We start from the raw sequence: 15,219 nt of genomic DNA, 5'->3' as shown, positions 1-15,219 counted from the left end.
CCTATTTTCATTGAAGAAATGAACGATTCGCCTCCCCCAGGCGCCAGGTTTCTTTGTCCTGCAAATGGGAACAGCAGCGGGCCATTGCCTGCCACTGTCTCACGTTCCTTCTTGGCCTAAAATGTTCACTGGATCCCGTCACTCCGCTGTGTGGCTGCCACAGAACACTTGAAATCTCCTGTGCAAATTCCTGAAAGTTCTCTGGCAGCAGTGTGTCCCTTCCGACCAAAAATAGCGATAGGACTCTTTATGTTAGTGGAATTTTTTTGTTAAAATATCTTCATTCAAGGGGGAGCCCCGGCAGGGGGCTCAGTCGGTTGAGTGTCCAACTTTGGCTCAGGTCATGATCTCGCGGCTCATGAGTTCAGGCCCCGCGTTGGGCTCCATGCTGTCGGGGCAGATCTTCTGTCCCCCCCTCGCTCTGCCCCTCTCCTGCTCACTCTCTCTCTCTCTCTCTCTCTCAAAAAATAAATGTTTAAAAAAATATTTTCCTTTAAGTAAACTATGAGAACGGTCTATACATCTTATTTGAAAGTTTATTAGTTGTCAGTATGCAACTTGGGGATAAATCCATCCCTGGAGACGTAACCGATGCACGAAATCTTTGTTGAAGAACGTGTTGATGTTTGGAAATACGGGTTTGGCTGTGCTTTATCTCATCGAAGAATTAACTGACGACTCTGGCCACACAGTACTCGCCTAGTGAGTTATGGAAGCAAATGCTGCTTCCGTCCCCTTTTTCTCGTGACTGAGGGAGGGAACCACATAAACAGCCCTCTCGTTTTCCTTCTGCCCTGAACTCTTTCTGCACGTGCACCTGAGCGCCTTGTCTCTACCATGGCCACCGCTGTGGGGACACGGGGCCAGACTTCGCTCACCGCCAGCTCTAGCTCATTAGAGAAGAGCGCTCGGGAGCAGTGCCACAGAGCCGTGACCGTGGTCCCTGTTGCTTTGGCATCGAGGCTGCAGAATGGCACGGGACACAGTTTCCGACTTGCTGGTGTGTTCGCTTTAGCTCTCGATGCGGCCTTCGTGGATTGCCTTTTTGGGGCTTTAGTTGAGAATCCATTGCCTTGCCTTGACCAGCTTCCGAAGGCCCCCTGCTTCACTTGGCCAGTGAGCCCTTCCCCAGCCTTCAGAGCCGGCCCTGCCGTACCTCTCTGAGCACGCTTCAGACCTCCCCTTCTCTCCCCTTCGGCCCCCCTTGGCCCTTGTCAGGAACCTGCTTCTCCCATTAGGTCCGCTCGGATAATCCAGGGTGACCGCCACGTCTCCAGTCTCCTCATTTACTATCCCGTGTGTGAGGTCCCTTTGCCACATGAGGGGGCACAGCCCCGGGTTCCGGGGATCCAGACGTGGATGTCTCGGGCACCACTGTTGCGTTTCCACGGTGTTCTTTGTCATCTGAGCCGCTGGCCTGCGTGTGGAGGGCACAGCTGTGCAGGAGTGTGACCCCCGCTGCCTCCCATTCGCAGGTGTCTGGCTATCCTGGCTCACATGGGGTCACAGCCACGGCTGGCAGCATCTACCCGGGTCAGGCATCTCTTTTGGAACAGACGGACTCATGGAACCACAGACCACAGGAGATATCGATGTGGCAGCCCAACGTGGAGGTAAGCTGGATGTTCGTGTGTTAGCATGAAGCTTTGCCCAAAGTGAGTTGTTGGTTTCGGTGACCTCATTCGAACACCAGGGTGCTCCATGTGCCCCAGTGCTTCCTAGTCTGTGCGTCCTTTTCACTGAAACCAAGAGACGCCGCCACCGTTAGCCCGCCCGTCCGAAAGGCGGCGCACCAGCCTGAGCGTAATGAGCGTGTGCGGGAGGCACGTCCCCGGAAGGAGCAGGGCAGGGGGACAGAGCCTGCCACTCTGTGGGCCATGGTAACTTTCACCAGATTTGCCTGGTAAACCGAGAACCGCTCCTGGGATAGTAAATGTTGTTTCTTGGACTCCCAGAACACCTGTGGTCACTGCCGTGCCCTCGTCCTTGGAGTGAGCGTGTTTAACAATTGCTCGGTCTGCCGCAGCGTGTGCACCGAGTTTAACCCTCCTTCTGGTCCACCTCCAGACTGTTTTCACTCTTTCACCGTAACCAGTGATGTATTCTCTGCACGTTCCCTGGATCGTTTCTCTAGAATAAGTCCCTGCAGGTGGAGCTGTGGGCTGAACGACCTTGCACTTGGCAAAGATGCTCGGCAGGAGGTGACGAGCCGCCTCTGGGAAAGTCGCTCCCGTGAGCGGAGTGTGAGAGGCCCTCTTTCCACCGCCCTTGCTGTTCTGCTTCGTTTCCTTTGGAAAGACACAGAAAACAGCAAAACTATCCTCAGTAGGCCCCTGAGAGTGGATGCGCTCTTGTATTTCCCTCCCGCCAGGACTCTGCGGCCCTGGACCTGCGCGGGATGGGGCAGGTGCTGCCCACCCAGCTGGTGGAAGAGCGGCTGATCCGGCAGCAGCAGGAAATGGAGGAGGACCAGCGCTGGCTCGAGAAAGAGGAGAGATTCCTGGTCATCCTGGTAATTGGGACCCCCTCCGCTTGTGACGCGCTGGCGCGGTCTGCTGTGCTGCAGACGATCGGAAAGGTTCATCCTTTTCAAAACCAGAGAGTTTGTCTCACATCTGGCCCCTAACGCCGGCAACAGTGGGTCATTTCCTCTTCTTGGATTCCCTTTTCCACCAGGTTTCTGAGATGTTGCTGGTGGCATCGGGGGCTCGGAGGTGTTAGCATCCCTGTGGTTTTCGCAGAAGCAGCTCCCCCTTAAGTGTCAGCTCGCACGTAAGAGCCTGCATTTTGCTGCTGCAGGACGTGTGACTGGACAGCCGAGGACCCAGGCCTTGCCTGCCCGGTGCCTCTCCTCTCGTGCTCCGACACATACCGACCGCCCCCCTCCATGTGTCTGGACAGCCCGAGTGACAGCCACCTCAGATGTCTTCTGGGGCAGAGAGGAAGTGGAAAGGCAGAGCGGTCTCTGTGTGTCCCTTGACACAAGGGCCCTTCGGACTCGGGGCCCCATGCCACGCACTCCTGTGCCCTCAGCCTCAGAGCCCACTCCCCCGTCCCCTGCACGGCTGGTTCCGTCTTCCTGGAGCGGCCTGAAAAGGATGGCTGACAGAGCCAGGACTGCGGGCACAGATCCTCGACTCCGTACGTCTCCTGGGCAGGGCACAGCCGGGCCCTCGTGCTTTGATCAAGTAAACGCTCCCTGAAGCCAAGACGCTGTTCAACTGTAGGCCGAGAGACCAGACACCAACAAGGGGCGGGGCGGTGGGAGGTACGGTTCTCACGTCACTTCCTGTCTTCCAGGCACTGACGCGCTTTTTTTTTTTAATTTTTTTTTTTCAACGTTTATTTATTTTTGGGACAGAGAGAGACAGAGCATGAACGGGGGAGGGGCAGAGAGAGAGGGAGACACAGAATCGGAAACAGGCTCCAGGCTCGAGCCATCAGCCCAGAGCCTGACGCGGGGCTCGAACTCACGGACCGCGAGATCGTGACCTGGCTGAAGTCGGACGCTTAACCGACTGCGCCACCCAGGCGCCCCTGGCACTGACGCTTTTAATCGCCGAGTAACGGTGTCATGAGACAGTGACCTTAGTCTGTGTTGCGCAGCGTTCGTCAACATCGTTTCTACGTGGCTTTCATTTCTTTGAACCTGTAGTTCACAGTTAGAACAGCCCGCACACTCAGGTTCAGGGAAGCCCATTTTCACTGCTGGAGCAGCCAGTGCCCTGAGCACAGGACGTACTGGGGCTGCCCTCAGCACGCCTGCCACCTCGGAGAGCTCAGGGGGGCCAGAGACATCACGCGGGCTCCATGCTCCGCTGCTGCCGGTCGGGACGAAGGCAGTGTTCCTCAGCACGCACCGTTGGCACAGTCGGGCCCCTCAGGTTGTACGCGACGTCTCCCACATGCTGCCGCCACCCGACGCATTTCTCGTGTGGGGAGTCCAGTCTGGCCAGCCCCCCCCCCCCCCCCCCCCCCCCCGGGGGGGGGGGGGGGAGAATCCTTTAATCGAAATTCTGGAAGGTTTTGTGTTCTTCAGAATCCAGTATTATTGCACCAGAGAAAGCTAATATGGTGTGGTGCACGTACCATGGGTTTAGGTAGTGTTCCAGGGGCATCCCAGGGGTAAACAGCAAAACACGAATGTTCATGTTAACAGGAATAGGTACAGAGTTCACGTCCATTCAGGTCACGTTGTGCCGTGAAATTCGCTTGCTTCAAATGCAAAAGAAAAACAAGTCATCAGTTTTTGGTGCTTGTTAGATTTTGGAACTGAGGATAAAGGCAGTGAACCCTCCCTGTGACACCCCTGTTTTACGGCACAGGGGATTTCCCGAGGTCACCCAGCTAACGTGTGGCTGAGCCTGGATTCAGTCCAGAACCCTGCTGCAGGGTCGGTCCAGCTGCTTTGTCGTGTGGCCTCAGCGCATGCGAGGGCGCGTCGTGCTGGGGGGAGTTTTAACACTACACTTGCCGGGCGCTCTTCGGTACGTACGTTTACAGCGAGCTATAGGAAACGTTGATAGGCAAGGTGACCCGTTTACTTTTGAACAGAAGTTTCGTGCTGTCAAAAATCTAAATTATTTAAGTTAAAGCATATCTTGATAAGAGGCAAGCTGCAGACAGTGGTGATCGTTTAGTGCGGAAATCTGAGCGAGCCAGTTTGGATATGGAGTGGGCTCCAAGAAGGGCCGTTCCCTAGCCCATCTTATACTTTTGCCCAGACAGAATATTTTCTTGCATTGATTTGTATTTTAAAAAGTCACTGTTGGGGCTCCTGGGTGGCTCAGTCGGTTGAGTGTCCGACTTCAGCTCAGGTCATGATCTCACATTCCGTGAGTTCGAGCCCCACGTCAGGCTCTCTGTGCTGACAGCTCGGAGCCTGGAGCCTGTTTCCAATTCTGTGTCTCCCTTTCTCTCTGCCCCTCCCCTGCTCATGCTCTGTCTCTGTCTGTCTCAAAAATAAATAAGAATAAATAAATAAATAAAAAGTCACTATTACCTATTCTCCAAACTAGAGCTGCTGAATGTAAATACCACCAGCTCATGCACGACTGACCGCGAGTGAGCAAAGGTTTGCTCAGGGTTGCAGAGTGCCGGCCCGTGCTGCTCTGCTGGGGTGCGGCGGGGGAGCACCAGGAGCCCGTGGGTCCTTGGAGGGGTCAGGGACAGTGCCAGAGCCCGGATGTGTTGAGCCAAGGTGAAAGATCCGTTGGAATTTGCAAGGCAGACGAGCTCAGGAAATCCCTTCCAGGCAGAGGGAAGGAGCATGAGTAACAACACCAGTCAGGAGACTGTTCTCAGAAGCCCCCCACCCACGCTGGATGTGACCGAAGCTTAGGGAGTGGGAAGCAGCTAACGGGTTCACCACTCAGTCTTCTGAGCGGTTTCACCTGTTTATATACGAGGCTCAGGACCCGGCTGGTGAGTTGTGGGCTTTTTCTCGGCATTGAGACCATACACATAACAATGAGCAGACCTCGAGCGTGCAGCCGACCGAGCTCTGTTAAGTGTGTGAGTCCGTACAACCCACACTCACGCATCGGACATCTCAGACCCCACGTGGCTCCCAGATTCCGTTCAGAGCCCATCTCTGAGGCTGTACGAGATGCCCCCCGGGGTCCTGGTCCTCACCGCGCCTCGCCTGCCCAACCGCCTGGGTTCTAGGCTCAGTCGGGGCCTCCCGACTCTGCTCAGTCGGGGCCTCCCCGCCACCTGTTCCCCCTGCCCTTTATTTCTCCCGTGCCGCTTTGATGACTTAATTTTGTGTCTCGCGTCCCTTACTGACTTACTGCCCATCCACTCAGAGCTCCTGCCACTGCTCTAACGGTGTTTTCATTTTCCCCGTATTTTCTGTGTGCGTATGCAGTTCATTTTTAGACACTTACCTTGTGTTTTCCAGTATTGATCACATGAACTCTGACTGATTTCCTTGGGTTTTCTGCATGCACAGCTGTCTCTTTTTCCCCCATTTTTTGAGGCATAATTGACACACGTCACTTGTTGAAAGCATCTTCTTTCTCCATTTTCAGTGTTTGTTACATACGTCAATTTCTTTTGAGGCATCCCTTGCCAATTTTTATATTAACTAGGTCCCTGCCTGCTTTTATTCTTAAAGATGTTGTCTATAATAGTTTTTCTATTAAGTATACTGTTGGCTCTGTATTTTAAATACATTATTTTTCTAAAAACTTGTAAGGAGTGTAACGTGATGCACAGTGTGGGACGTTTTGCTTGGGTTTGAGCTAGCCCTGTATTCCAGAGTTAAATCCCTACTTAAGGCATAACTGATCATTCTTCTTTTCTAAGTTTATTTATTTATTTTGAGACAGAGAGCGTGAGCGGGGAGGGGCAGAGGGAGAGAAAACCAGGCAGGCTCCATGCTGTCGGTGCAAAGCCCAACAGGGGGCTCGAACTCACAAACCATGAGATCGTGACCTGAGCGGCAGTCGAGTGTCAGACGCTTAACCGACTGAGCCCCCCAGGTGCCCCGAGCTGTAACTGACCATTCTTGCAGTATCTGGCATCCTTCGTTAGTGTTCTGGTAGGATTTAGTATTGCCGTCCATGAGTGAGAATGTCTTATTGTTGTCACTGTTGGCTACGGGATCCAAGCAGTACTGGTGTCACAGGTGAGTTGGATATTCCCTACCCCATCTTTGACTGGGGTGTTTGTCAGGTGGGCATTGTAGGTGGTAGGGGTGAGGGGAAGCGCGTGGCCAGGACTGGGGGCCTCTTCCAACGGGAGTAGCGGGCGGAGACACGTAAGCAAGGAGATGGGGGTGACATGAATGTCAGCGTCCCCGTTCCCTGCCTCAGCCACAGCCGTATTTCTAAAATCTGACCCTCTCATTCTCACACTTAAAATCAGCCAGTGGCTACCACAGGATGACTGCCCAGGATGACTGGTCCGTCAGACTGTGAGCTGTCCCTGCATTCGTCTTGTCCTCAAGGTCCAGCCTCCTCACTCAGCCGCTGTGACAGAGAGGACGGCACAGGAGGGGAGGGCCGGCGTGGGGACACATGGGAAGAACATTCCAGGGAGAGAGCGTACCAAGTGCAAGGTCCCTAGGCGAGGCAGGAGGGGCCAAGTATGCCTGAGCACAGAAAGACCACCGCAGTAGCCAGAGCGCAGTGGGTGAGGGGGACAGACAGCGCAGGGCCCCTCAGGCCATGGCAGGCTAGCGGGACCCCGGGGCCGGGGGCACGGGCAGTGGCGGGAAAACAGAGCACGCTGCACATTAGAACTGAAAACGGTCTTTCCTGTCCTTGACTGTCCTTTTCAAGAAGGCAATACTAGAAAGAATCTAGACCCTGGAGTCAGCCACATGAGAATTAAGAATCCTGGTTATTATGACCCTATATGAATTGTTCACCCACTCTGCTTTAACTCATTTATCTGTAAAATGAGTATAATGTGCTCTATCAAGAGTGGGTAATACTTTTCTCCCAGGGCTGGCTTGAAGACTAAACACGTAGCACGTATCCAGTGGGAGGAGTAGGGGGTACACGTGAATTCCTCAAAGGGCTTCTCACTCTCACTCAGGGCGTGCTCCATGGCAGCTGAGAGCCTCTGAAATCCCAGACCGTATCCCTCAGCCCACGCCAGGCTCCCGAGGACGGTCCCAGAACACCTTCTGGCCTCTCCTGACCCAGCACTAAGAGAATAGGTCGAGTGGGAGACTTGAGCCACTTGTGGGGATTCTGCAAAGGAGCACTGCGGCCATCACCTGGGAGCGGAACGTGCTTTTATTGGCTCTGCTTGTTGTTATAAATAAAGCCTTAATTCCTTTTTGCTGTTGGCAGAGCGCCCACAAGTGGACTATTTTTAGCAGATGGCTAACAAGGCCCGAGTGTTCCTCCCAGGATGTGGGGCCCTGGGCAGGAGGCAGCCCACTGCAGGCTTCTCCAGTGGTCAGGGACGGAGGGTCTGTTTTGGGGCTTTTTCCTAAACCGTTGTAGGCCTGATACCCTTGTAAAATAAAATAAAAACAAGTACTAGAAAAGACAAAACAGGTTTTTTTAATATGCAGAACATGAGCCAAGTTTGTTTATATGAACTCCAACAAACCTAAAAATTACTATTTCAGATTGCTCTGGAATTTTTTAAAGATACTTGCCTTCTGTTTCTGTCTCATCGTGACCTGGTGACAAATCCCCAACCCTCACGGGTCCTTGGGCCATGCGAGGCACAGCACCCCTACTCCCTTCTGTGGGGCCAGCTTGTGCCCCTGGGTAAGGAGCTGTATTCTTGCTTGAAAGATTGACTCCCAAGTTGCTTTGTCAGTAATCTCGCCCAAACGTCTTCTAATAGATGAGCATCAACAGGTGTCGACCGGAATCTTCCGTTCTTAGGACTGACACCGTTGAGGGCGGTCACTGCCGGTAAATACGGCTGCTGCCTTTCCTTGCGTACTCCAGGGGGGTCAGGGCTCCCTCACCTTCTCCCGCTTGCCCCCGGCCGCCCAGCCCTGACCTAAGGCACTCGCTCCTGGCAGTGGGCCCTGTCCCCATCCAGCCCGCGACCTCCCGGGGTGCCCCTTTGCCTGCAGGAGCCCTCACAGGCTGGCCGGAGAGAGCCCACAGCCTCATCAGCCTGCTCAGAGGGCTTTCTTTCCTACTGGGCATGGCTTCAAGACAGGCTGACTGTGTCACCGTCTCGTCTTCCTTACAGCGGGCACAGTACTCCTCTAATGCGGTGCTGCGCTAAAGATAGGAGTTTAATTTTAAAGCGAGAAAGGCCTGTCTCTATAAAGCCGACTTTGTCTTCCGAAAAAGGAAATGAATGTCTGAGCTGTTTGTCCCCCTCATACAGACCCAGGCAGTCTACGCATGAGGAGCGCCAAGTGGGAGTTCGGGGTGGGAGGTCAAGGAACGCCGCGAGACCCCCTCTGGCCCTTTTCTGCTGGGCCAGGCCACGCCCCTCCTGTGTTCTTGTGTCGGCCGCATTCCAGAGGTGATGACAGTGCAGTGACAGCACACAAAAGAAGAGACCGCGGTGTGGCTGGTGGTTGCTGCCTCCCCAGAGCCTAACACCGTGCCTTCAGCCCTCACCTGCTGCCTGTGAGGACGCAGCGCCCAGGGCCACAGGGGACAGAATGTTCACACCGGTGTCCTTTTTGGTACCAGCAACGGGAAGTAACCCACCTGCCCCTTCCTGCAGAACAGATGGGGTCGTGCAGTGGGACGCTGCACACGGGTCGCGGTGGGCGAGACCCCTCCTCACGCCCACAGGGACGGGTCTCACAGAGATCACGTTCACGACCCCGACACAGGGGAGGCACTGTGCAGAACGTGAGTTCTCTGGCTGCGGGTCAGAAGATCGGTCCCCTCTGCGAGGCGGAGGCCGGCCTCAACTGGAGCCTGCTGGGTGTCCACAGTATCTTGATCTGGGTACTGGGTTAGGTGGGGGCACACATTTATAAAAACGCACTGGGCTTGTCTATAATGTATATAAGTTATACCTAAAGACAGAGAGAAGGTATACCTGATGGGGAGAATAACCAAATAACCAGCCCTAAACATTTTTTATGTGTGTGACCTATTTCTGTAAGATTTCAAATATAAATTTCTTCTTTTTGTATTACTGTCTTCAAATCTAGAATGTTCTGCACGCACCTCACCCAGGAGCAGAGGCACGAACGGCCGCTTCTCTCTGACGGCCAGTGTTGGCTCTCTCGAGTCCCCCATGCTGGCACCCGCCTCTGAGACAGGCTGTCGGCTGCGTGGAAAAGCTTACATACCTCTGTTCGTGGAACATAAGTGCGCGTTATAGAGATAGGTTTTCTCGGCTGAAACTGAAACGCTGTGTTGGGGAAAGTGTAATGTGAGGGGATTCCTGTGCGTCAGGAATAAGTCGTTTCATGTGGTTGGTTTGGAGATCCAAATGCCTACGTAAACACATGGGACACAGCACCTAACTGTGCAAGCATATAAGAAACAGAAGTTGCGGGGCGCCTGGGTGGCACAGTCGGTTAAGCGTCCGACTTCAGCCAGGTCACGATCTCGCGGTCCGTGAGTTCGAGCCCCGCGTCGGGCTGTGGGCTGATGGCTCAGAGCCTGGAGCCTGTTTCCGATTCTGTGTCTCCCTCTCTCTCTGCCCCTCCCCCGTTCATGCTCTGTCTCTCTCTGTCCCAAAAATAAATAAATGTTGAAAAAAAAAATTAAAAAAAAAAAAAGAAACAGAAGTTGCTTTTGTTTAAGTAAAAAAGTAAACGTTTCCTCCAGTCAGGGGCTCCTGGTGGGCTCAGTCGGAAGAGCATGCGGCTCTTGGTCTTGGGGTCGTGGGTTCGAGGCCCAGGCTGGGTATAGAGATGACCTAAATAAGTCAACTTTTTAAAAGATACATTTGCTCCGGTTAAAAGAAACCACGTATTTGTTGCCTGATTGCACGCACCTCATGTTGCTTCAGGCAGCTCGGGGCGTTCGTCATCCTGTCGCGTCTTCTTCACGTATGGAAGGCGCACACGCGACCTCGCGTCCAGCAAGTCAGTCGGTGCCATTTTCCCGACAGCATTAGCTCACTTCGTGTCTGGGTCACATTTTGGTAATTCTCACGGCGGTTCAGACTTCTGTGGCGGTGACCTGCGATCAGTATCTTTGAAGTTACGACTGTCACTGTTCTGGGGCCCCACGGACCACGCTGTCCTCGAGCAGCCCTGTTCCCTGAGACACGACACTCACATCAGGCCGGTTAATATCCCTGCGGTGGCCGCTGGGTGTCCCCTTGGGGGAAAAGGTCACATGTGTCTCACTGTAAATCAAAAGCTGGAAGTGATTCAGCTCAGTGAGAAGGCGTCAAAGCCCGAGACAGGCTGAAAGCGAGGCCTCTTGCACCAAAGGGTTCGCCCAGTTGTGAGCGCAAAGGAGCCACTCTTGAAGGAAAGTACAGGTGCTTCTCCCGCGAACGCGCGGATGATAAGGAAGGAAGACAGCCTCGTTGCCGATGCGGAGAAAGTCGGGTGGTCAGATGGGAGATCAGATCAGACACGACGTTGTCTTAAGCCAAGGCCTGGCCCGGAGCAGGGCCCTCCCTCTCGTCCGTTCCACGACGGCTGGGGGAGGCGAGGGAGCCGCGGGAGGAGAGCTGTAAGCCAGCAGAGGCTGGTTCCGGAGGGTTCAGGAAACAAGCCGTCTCCACAACCTACAAGTGCGGGACGAAGCAGCCAGTTTTCCAGAAGATCGAGCTCAGATAGTCCGCGAAGGCGGCTGCACTAAGCAGCAGGTTTTCGGTGTGGATGAGACGGCCCGGTCCTGGAGGGAGACGCCGTGCCGGACCTCCGCAGCCAAGAGAAGTCGGCGCCTGCCTTGACAGCCCCGGAGCACGGGCTGGCTCTCTTGGGAGGGGCTGACGTGGCTGGTGACTTCAAGAGGGAGCCGGTGCCCAGTGACCATGCTGGAATGAGGGCCCGAGGAGTGGTGCTAGGTGTCCTCCACCTGTGCCCCAGCGGTGGGACCACAGAGCCCGGCTGGCGGGCATCTGTCCATGACACGCTTGACTGGGTATTTGAAGCCCACCCTCGAGGCCTTCTGCTCAGAAAACAAAGATTCCTTTCAAACTCCTGCTGCTCCTGACAAGGCGCCTGGTCACCCCAGAGCCCCGCTAGGGATGGACGCGGAGATTTGTGTTGTGTTCGTGCCGCTAGCACAGCATCCGTTCTGCGGCCCACAAATCAGGAGTTAACTTTTGACTCGCAAGTCTTCTTACTTAGGAGATACATTTTGTAAGGATACAGCTTCGGGGCACCTGGGGGGCTCAGTCAGTTGCGTGTCCGACTTTGGCTCGGGTCGCAACCTCGCGGTTGGTGATTTCAAGCCCCACGTCGGCTCCCCACATCCATCAGCACAGAGCCTGCCGCAGATCCTCCGTCCCCCTCGCTCTGACCCTCCCCCGCTTGCACTCTCCCAAAAAATAAATACGTATGTTTTTTAAAAAAGGTTTTAATTAAAAACAAAAAAAAAGGATATAGCTTCCATAGACAGGGAGTCCTTGGACGGATCCGCGCAAAGTTGAAAACCTTCTGGAAAGCAGTCACTGTTCTAGATGCCACGAAGGACCCCTGTGATTTCGTGGGAAGAGGTTGAAACGTTAACACCGACAACAGTTTGGAAGAAGTGGATCCGACCCTCGTGGAGGACTTTGAGGGGCTCAGGACGGCCGCGGAGGACGGCCCCACGGAGGCGGTGGGGACCAGAGGGCCGGGATCAGAAGCGGAGCCTGACGACGGGACCGAACTGCTGTCATCTCAGGATAAAGCTGACGGGCAAGGAGGTGCTGCTCGGGGAGGAGCGGAGAACGTGCTTTCTGGGGGTGGAAGCTCCTCCTGGCGAGGATGCCGTGGAGATTGTTGGAAGGACAACAGAGGATTTAGAATATTCCGGAACCCTAGTTGGTAAGGCGGCGGCAAGGCTTGGAGGACGGTCCCCACTTGGAAAGGAAGTTCTGTGGGTAAAATGCTGTCACACAGCGTCACCTGCTCCAGAGAAATTGTTCGTGAAAGGAAGGGTCGGTAGATGTGGTTAGCATGTTTTAGCAATAAAGTATTTTTTTTAAAGTGTATCTGATAGCGAGTGGGGGAGGGGCACAGAGAATCCCAAGCAGGCTCCGTGCTGTCAGTGCCGAGCCCGTCATGGGGCTCGAACCCACAAACCGTGAGTTGATGACCTGTGCTGAAACCAAGAGTCAGCGCTTAACTAACTGAGCCACTCAGGTGCCCCAGCAATAGAATAGTTTTTAATTCAAGCGTTTTAAACACAACGCTGTTTATTGCATGCGTTACGGCGTAGTATAAACGTAACTTTTAGAGCCCCTAGGGAACCAAAAATTCATTTGACTCACTTTATTGTGATTTTTGCTTTGTTGCGGCGATCTGGAACAAACCTGCAGTGTCTCTGAGGTACGCCTATAATTCTGCCTTCTAAGCTTCGGGTTCCTCGTCTGTACAAGCTTCTTTCTACCTTGCATTTTCAGTGGAGCTTTCCTGCAGCAGGTATTTCCTGAATGTCTAATGGTGCCCGTTACTGTTCAAGCACGTGTGTAATCCTTGTATTCACCGTGGGAGGTGGGTGTTAGTCTGCCGCTTTTCCAGCCAAGGAGTGGGTTTCGGGAGGCCAGATGCTTTGTGCCAGGGCCGTGGACACTGTTCACAGGGCAGTTGTGTGGATGCTTCATTTCCCCACATGTGCGTCCTGCCTTCTACCAAGTCCTGGAGACCCCACGGGAAGCACACAGCCGTGGCCTCCGTCCCTCACGGAGCCTGGCGTCCAGTGAGAAGAGGCAGGGATTTCTAATGTTTAGGACAGGAGGGCAGATTGATACAGTATTCTGTTGATTGAATTGGCTCCGTGTTAAATGACAGTCATTAGTGGCAGGGCACAGAGTGCCTGCTGGCGAGGGACATCCAGACCGCCCAGCACTTGGGCAGCTGAGACCCAGGACCGTTCAAGTGTTTAAACCCTCTGACTCAGTAGTGTTTTTTTTTTTTTTTTTTTGGAAATCTGTCCAGGGAAATAATCAGGGATTTAGTCAAATGTTTGTATACAGAGGTGTTTATCAACAACTGTTTATACAATTGAAATTTGAAGATTGCCCCACCATGTAACAGAACTCCTCATTTTACTTGACACTTTTGTGCTACTGACTTAATACTTTGCCAGTGGTAATTGAATTAGTCCTCCCATCATGCCTGGGCAGTGGGTACTATTACTGCCCCGTTTTGCAGCTGAAGAAATTGAGGTCCAGGCCACACAGCTCAAAAGGGTTGGAGCCTGATCCGAACCCAGGGAACCAGATGCCAGAGCCCGTGTGCCTCACTGTCACGTGTTTATGACTGCCTTCATGCTGGGGGATGCTGTGCAGCCTTTTAACGTGGTTTTTACCGGTTTCCGCTATATAACGTCGTACAGAGGCTACAACATTTTATGGCATGGTTCGTTTTTGTAAACATATGTTTATAGGAAGGGAGAGACAGAGCTCATTTCTTCCTCGCCCCACACCCCACAAGTGCTTATAGGTTGTGTCCTCGGTGCTGGGTCCTTGCAGGTGCAGGGTGTACAGACACACAAATGACATATCGAGACGTCCTCTTTCGAATGAGGGAAGTCATTGCCGCACGATCCCTGCCAAATAGAGGGTATCTGTAGACCAAGAACTGAGCAGTCCTGTCGGGGGAAGCCAAAGGCGACGACCCCGAGAAGGGGTATGTGGCCAGAGCGCGCAGACAGAGGGAGGCAGGGTAGAGGGCACTGCACAGACTGGTCTTCGTGGGGAACAAACCTTCTGCCGAGCTCGGCCAGGATGGCACGAAACCTACTCTGTTTAGTGTGGGATTCACGAGATTTGCGTACTCTTACGTATACTAAATCCAGATTAATCCATCTGGTTTCTGTATCATGGATGCGTTGGGTGGGGGAAGGGGAGTGACGTGTGACTGGACTGTTTGCTGCTTCGGGGGTACAGCCAAGTGCACGTAAACCTTGCTCTGCCAGGACGCAGGAAGGGGTTCTTGTTCTTTTCCACTCTGGGTTGGAGTTCTCTCTGCCGGGGAAGAAAACTCTGTGCTGCTGGGAAGAGAGGGGAATTGCGGACTTCACCGTGCTGCGCGGGGCTTCTGCACACTCCTGTGTGCTGTGCGCATGTGGAGAGAGGGGCTTTGCCGGGGCAACGGACCTGGGTTTGTCATCACCGGGTTTGAGGATTTTTCTGAAACTGGGGAACTTGCGACTCTTCTCGTTCAGACGACGACGTGTCATAAGAGAAAGGGACTTAATACAGAATATGTCCGTGATTTTCAAAGCAAGGATGAAACTGTCTGATTTTGTTTCCTTTGCCATAGAAACCTGACGTGCGGCTCTCTCGAGGCAGCATCGACAGGGAGGACGGGAGTCTTCAGGGCCCGGTAAGCAGCTGCTGGGTTTTCGCCAGGAAGACTCGGGAGATATGCATGCTGTCGCTGCACATAAGCTGTCGTTCGCTAGTTCTGCCCTCTTGGTGCATGGTTCTGGTTTCCACAGCAAGGCTTTTTTCTTGTGTCTGCTTTGAGGGGCAATGCCTAAATTCTCTTTAAAGAGCTGGTTTATGATTACCCCAAATGTACTTAAAGCCTGCTGGAAATATTCCCCTGATCTTTTAGGGAGAACGGGTCAAATGGTTTTATTTCCATCAGCAGGTATCTGAGCAAAATAAAAGCAGATTTCTTTAAACAGTCAAAGAAGTTCCCAG

The 15,219-nt window shown here is 53.6% G+C and overlaps 1 protein-coding gene across 29 annotated transcripts in view; it reads left to right on the top strand.

Moving 5' to 3' along the window:
* PTK2 (protein tyrosine kinase 2) overlaps positions 1-15,219 on the top strand; it is a 261,143-nt gene that overhangs the window by 231,921 nt on the left and 14,003 nt on the right. For all 29 annotated transcript variants that reach the window (XM_040494532.1, XM_040494512.1, XM_040494533.1 and 26 more), the window contains 3 exons: positions 1,476-1,613; positions 2,372-2,512; positions 14,834-14,896. In XM_040494532.1, coding sequence (XP_040350466.1) covers positions 1,476-1,613; positions 2,372-2,512; positions 14,834-14,896 — 342 coding nt within the window. The remainder of the gene's footprint in view (positions 1-1,475; positions 1,614-2,371; positions 2,513-14,833; positions 14,897-15,219) is intronic.

This window comes from Herpailurus yagouaroundi, unplaced genomic scaffold, assembly GCF_014898765.1.
Source record: "Herpailurus yagouaroundi ecotype Mexico unplaced genomic scaffold, PumYag 186, whole genome shotgun sequence".
In the NCBI taxonomy this organism is placed as follows: domain Eukaryota; kingdom Metazoa; phylum Chordata; class Mammalia; order Carnivora; family Felidae; genus Herpailurus; species Herpailurus yagouaroundi.
The sequence above is the reverse complement of the archived record's forward strand: the minus strand, read 5'-3'. Positions and strand labels throughout refer to the sequence as shown.